Source organism: Pholcus phalangioides, unplaced genomic scaffold (assembly GCF_987345545.1).
Source record: "Pholcus phalangioides strain wild (caught in Gottingen) unplaced genomic scaffold, Ppha-v1.0 ptg000001l_1, whole genome shotgun sequence".
Taxonomy (NCBI): domain Eukaryota; kingdom Metazoa; phylum Arthropoda; class Arachnida; order Araneae; family Pholcidae; genus Pholcus; species Pholcus phalangioides.
The window spans coordinates 19,166,122-19,172,121 of NW_028301594.1; the positions used below are offsets into that span (position 1 = coordinate 19,166,122).

The 6,000-nt window shown below is 33.7% G+C and overlaps 1 protein-coding gene across 2 annotated transcripts in view; it reads left to right on the forward strand.

Moving 5' to 3' along the window:
- SMC6 (Structural maintenance of chromosomes 6) overlaps positions 1–5,141 on the forward strand; it is an 89,190-nt gene extending 84,049 nt beyond the window's left edge. The window contains exons 25-27 of one of the 2 annotated variants that reach the window (XM_089232003.1): positions 504–650; positions 3,361–3,521; positions 5,047–5,141. In XM_089232003.1, coding sequence (XP_089088129.1) covers positions 504–650; positions 3,361–3,521; positions 5,047–5,050 — 312 coding nt within the window. In that variant the 3' untranslated portion in view covers positions 5,051–5,141. Of the gene's footprint in view, positions 1–503; positions 651–3,360; positions 3,913–5,046 lie in introns of those variants that run through there. The other variant, XM_089232004.1, reaches the window with a different exon arrangement.
- The last annotated feature ends 859 nt before the right edge of the window (positions 5,142–6,000 follow it).

Genomic DNA, 6,000 nt, shown 5'->3' on the forward strand with positions numbered 1-6,000 from the left:
GGAAATTAGGGCATGCAAATGAAAAACTTTGAGCTAGGTTGCAGCCACAGGAAGAGATCTGGAGGTCTGTGCTTCCCCCCCCCCCCCACAAAAAAAAATGACTGACACACATAATATGGAATTAAACGAATGATTTTTAAGGTTATTCTATTTGTCAGTCAAGTTCTCCCTCCTGATTTGTTGCTACTGCCTTAAATTCGAGCACCCATGCAATAAATTTATTTGATGAAACCATTGTAATTCTGTTCTTGCATTTAATTTAAAATTGAACCACAATGCAAGTTTTACTGGGTGCTGAGTTTTTGTATTAATTTTTCTAGCATTTTCACTACATCTTACATTTGACTGATTAAGTGGATATTGTTGTTTCAGTCCAACGATATCCACTTAAAAAAATTTTGACTGTTTAATTTCTCTACACGTGTGTTTGTTTTAGTTTTGATTATTCCCCCCCCCCCCTCTTAGATTCCAGATAAAAATATTTTGCATGTGTTCAATTTCAGGTGGATCCCAAAAATGAAGGGAATTTTCTCAAGTCCCATGCTTTGTCTGGTGGAGAACGGTCATTCGTCACTGTTTCGTTTCTGTTAGCTCTTTTTGATGTTGCGCTGATGCCATTCCATGTACTTGACGAGTATGATGTATTCATGGTTAGTAAATCCATGGTGTTCCAAGTCCTATTTAGTTATCAGTTTATTAACTATTCATGCCAATGACCCGATTCAAAAAGTCAACCACTCAAACTATGTTTTGAGAGTCCTGCATTTTAAATATTTATTTTGTATGGAATTGAATGTGAATCAACTCAGATTTAATTACAGTAGGTAGTGTATAAGGGGATTTGGGAGTTGTTGCTGTTTTGAATATGTAGACTTTTCCACCGTTCTTAAGGCATGCATAGTTCGAAAATTGAATTTTTGGATTTGTTGCCTTTTTGAACTGGGCTGTTGATGTCATGAACATATTTAATCACTCATATTATTTTTTGAAAAATCACATCATAAAAATTAATTTAAAAAAAAATTTATAGTGTAAAACTTTTTTGTGATAAAAAATTTTGAAAACTTGATTCAAGTCATTTCAAATAATATTGTGAACAACATTCAATGTTGGGTGATTAAATGTGTAAAAAAATTGTTATAGTGAAATCAGTGATTGGAACAGTAATTAAAAAAAATTGCTTACATTAGAAATCTTTTTGTTATTATAAAAACACCTTTAAATTTCTTAATATGGGAATCTCAACTTATGAAGATAATTCATTCTGGGAATCACATTGATTAGAGAAAATTTTTGTTAACCAAAACACTATTTCCTAGAGATTACTAAGGAAAATCATTTCATTCATTTGCAAGTTTTATGGATTAAAAAAAATTGTCAGAAAGCTGAGATTAATAATTTTGGTATTGGATGTTAGATGGAGAATTTTTTGGGAGGGATGAGATCTGAAGATATTTTTATTTTACAGTGCATACACAACCCTGTTGGGTTTGTGGGTAAAATAAAAAGATTTAGTGGGGGGGGGGGGGGTGCTATGTAATGTGGTCAGCAGGGACATAAAGGGAGAAACAAACGTAATTATGGTGGCATGATTACGTTTGTTTCTTCTTTATGTCCAGAGTCAGCTCATTTTTCGGTGTCATTCTTGCATATGGAAAAAAAGATAAGCTCCAAGAATGTCTGAACTGAACTGTTCAATTTGATGCTAAGAGTTTGTGTGCTGAAAGCATTCAAATTTATGTTTTTTGTAGAAAATGGAATTTTGTCTAAACAAGTTTGTTCGTTTACATGCTATGGCTCAAAGCATATCTGAAAGGAAAATAGAGGTATATTTGGAAAGTGATTATCTATATACTGGGGTGATTCTTAACCTTCTTACTAGGTGGGCACAAACTGTGAGCCTCAATCAACATTTCATGCCCCCTCTAATAAACATTCTTGTACCCATTTTAATGGTTATTGCAGTAAAACCTTTTTATAACATCATACTTTGATAACCTTTGCTAGTTTCAGCCATGTGTTAACAGCACCCTGATATGGTGTTTCTAAATGTATGCTTTAATTTTATATACTGTCGTTTTCATTGGAAAAATTATTTTCCTCCTCTATAAAACAATTGCACAATCCTGCTATGTTGTATCCAAAATAATTTTATATTTTGACTTTTGTTAGAAAACCACCCATCCCGAAGCTAATTGGTTCAAAATTTGTTTCCTCTATAAGGGGGGGGGGGGGTACAAACACACAAATGCCATCCTAGCATCATCAGATGTTATTATTTGATTATCTTGTGTTGTTCAAATCTTTCCAGTAGTTGTAGTGTTGCTGTAAAGGTCAATGAGTATAGATTTTGTTCTTTTCTGTCTTATTTTTGCTACACATCCCTAGATCTTAACGATTTAAGCTCACCAAGCTCTTACACTTAAAAATCATTGAAGAACCCAGGATAGCCAGAGCAGCATTTGTAAAAGAAAAACAAGGGGTTCTTAGAAGAACTTTTAATGGTATTTTACATCTTTAAATTGGTGGAGAATTGTGACAACCAGCAAAAGAAATGGGAGCATGTCTCAAATTAACAAGATCTCTGTTTAGTTGGTTGAAACAGTAGGTTTCAAAATACACCAATTTCTGGAATCATAATGAAAAAGAATAAGTTAGAAATCCTACCTACCTCAGAAATCTCTGCTGAATTTCCTTAAAGCAGAATATTCAAAAAAACTGGGACACATGTCACAGAACAATCACTGCTGCTGCAGAACAATTTAGGAAAAAAGACTTCTGTGTAAAAAAGACCCTAATGGGATTTTTAACCGTAGAACATTTTCAGTCATGCCGAGGGTACGTTACAGAGCAATGCAAAAAATTTTGCTCTGGGGTTGAATTTTACACCTTTGAAACCATATTTCTTTGGTGATTTCCTTCTTCCCCTCTTTGTTGATTAATCACTTTTCTTCCAGCACCAGATATTTTTCTGATATGACCATTCTCCTTGGGGAAATGTGCTTATATTGCTGTAGCAACAGATCTTGGTTGTGTTCGGTTCATTTTGTTCTGTCATATATTTTGTCTCTCTGAGACAGGAAGCGGGGGTGTGTCCGGTCCTTCAATGTTCAATGTCATATATTTTGGGAGTTCTGAGGGCGACTGTATTAAAAGAATCCACTGTTTATTATGAAATATTTTACATCTCACTCTTTCACGATTGCTTTCTTGTATACCTGGCTATGAACCATTGGTGTATGTATTGTATCATTTGTTTAATATCCCACACATAATTCTTATAAATTAAAAATTCTAAAAAAACTTAAAAATACCTACTTTTTATGCAAATTTTTTTCCTCTTTTTTTTTGTCATTGTAGGACAAAACAAACACTGAAGCCAGCATGAAATTGATGATAGAGAAAGCTAGAGAGGCAAGCAAGAGCCAATTCATTTTCATCACTCCTTTAGATTTACCATCATCAATTGATCACTCTTTTATTGAAGCTCATCGAATGTTAGATCCAGAGAGGAAAAAAAAGTAAAAAAAAAGAACAAATTTTCTTCAATGTAAAAAAATATTTACAAGAAGTCAGGAGACGTTAAGGATATTGTGATGTGTTGAATTTCTGTTTAATTTATCATATTTCTTTTTATATACCTATTTCCTATGGTATAGACTGATGGGATGCATGTGTCAGCAACATTGTTTTGTTTTTGTACAATGTGAGAGATATATCTCAGGAGAAAAACCTCAGGAAACACACAGAGCACCTTGTGTTTTATAAGACTGTGGGGGGAAGCATTTCATGATCTTTTTTCCCCACCGAGGACTGAGCAAATCAATATAAAATCTTCACACATTTTCATTCAACTGCCAAAGAGGTTTTGTATGTTATTTTGAAGGATAAATAAATATATTTTTTGTTGAACTTCATGTCTGAAAGATATCAAGTTACATGTATGTGTGATAAGTATGGCTGGGGCTAATTTAGGAATCTATATTTTTTCCTCGAGGAGCGAAAGAAAATTTTTGATATGGGATGGACACAAAGGAAATACAGTGGTGCTTTGCAGTTCATTATTACTTTACCATACACCAACTCCAGTCATATATTGCCATTCGGCAATTTCCAACCAGTAAAGTTGGGAGGGAAATAAAGGCCTCCATTTATCGGTGGTAGCTCCAGGATTGGTAGGTAAAGAATTTGTTTTCGATTCTTGTTTCTTGCTTGGATTCAAACCCATGGACCTTGATGGTAACCTTCATAGTGAAAGACAAACTTTTTACCACTGCTCTACTTGGGCTCTCATGATGCAATTCATTACTGAACTAATACCAAAATAATAAAAATATTTCATTTTTCACGAACTCATCTGCCATCTGTTTATCTGTTCCAGCTGAGTTCTCACTGTCTGAATATGCTATTGATAAATGTTTGGGCTTTGAATTAGTGAGGTCATCCCGAAATTCCTTTGAATCTTTGATACAGTTTTATCAAAGGCGGGTATTAAACTATGAAAGTTTTATAAAATTTGACAGAGTAGAACTTGGTTAATTCGAATTTCGAATATTTCAAACTTTTACAAACTCCCCTTGAGTTTCCTATCTAATTGAATGTTAAAATTTCTTGTTTAATTCAAACATTTTTCAGATTTTTTGGATAATTCAAAGGCCAGAGAATTTTTGTTATGAGCAAATTTAATTAGGAAAAATTCTATATGAAGCCAGACTTTTCTTGATCAAGTTGTTACACAACAAATTTTTAAAAACTAACAAAAGTTTGAAAATTCTGTTTTTCTCTAATCTTTTTTTTTTATAATTGAATACCCATTTTAACATTGTTTAGCTGGAGTGTGTTGAGACTGTGTATGCCACTTGATACTAATTATACTGGTTAAGCTTTGGATCAAGGTATACCATTCAAAATCTGAATCTTTTTGCCATTAAGAGTATTTAAGGTATTAGAAAGTTTGGATTTTAATGCTTTTATATGAAGGTATATTTCCTTGATAGAGTAAAAAAAAAAATGATAAGCAAAATTTGATAAACTGTTTCATAACAGATGACTGTTTCCTGAAATCTCTGGCTTGCAACAATGTCAAGAAATTCTATAGTGGTGCTGATTCCAGAACAGTGGACTAATGTAGCAACTAAGAGCAATTATATGTACAGTATACAGGCTGTCTCAAATTGTTTGTACAATGAATATATCTGTAACCATTGCCTTTCGAAATATTTTCAATTACAAAATGACAGGCAGTTAAAATCTCAATTTGTTTGAGAGATCATAAACATGAAAAAATAAACTAACTTTTTATGCAGTTCCCTGTGTGCTCAAATGTCAAGTTAGGGCAACAACTTTCTAACTTGACATTTGAGCACACAGGGACTGTATAAAAAGTTAGTTTATTTTTTCATGTTTATGATCTCTCAAACAAATTGAGATTGTTTGAATATCTCGGTGAATAAAGGTCAAAAGGTGGTGCCTTGAAGAAACCTGACATTGGCATAGTGTGCCAATGGATACATGAGGCGTGGAATTCTGTCTCCACCGAAATTATCATCCGATCCTTCTAAAAGTGTTGCATCAGCAATGCGATGGACGGAACTGAAGATGATATCCTCTTTGAAAGTGACGATGGCGATGACAGCGTACCCATTATAGGGGCGATGCCGCCCTATGATGATCTGATGTATTACAATGAGCTTGGAGACTCAGAAGAAATGGTTTAAAAAGTTTGAATCGTTTTCTATTGTAAATTTCTGTAAGCTATTCATTTTGCATGGAAATATAAGAATTTTTTTTTTCCTCTGAAATTTTTGGATTAATCACGGATTTTTTGGGGTCGACTTATACACGAGTTTTCAATTTATTGCGGTTTTGGTGGTCCTGAAGTAGGGGGGGGGGGGGTCGGCTTATACACGAGTATATACGGTATAGAGAGAATGATATGACCTTGTTTATGGAACATTCTCGTAATTTTGGCCATCAAACTTCTTTTATAATACGTCTCGT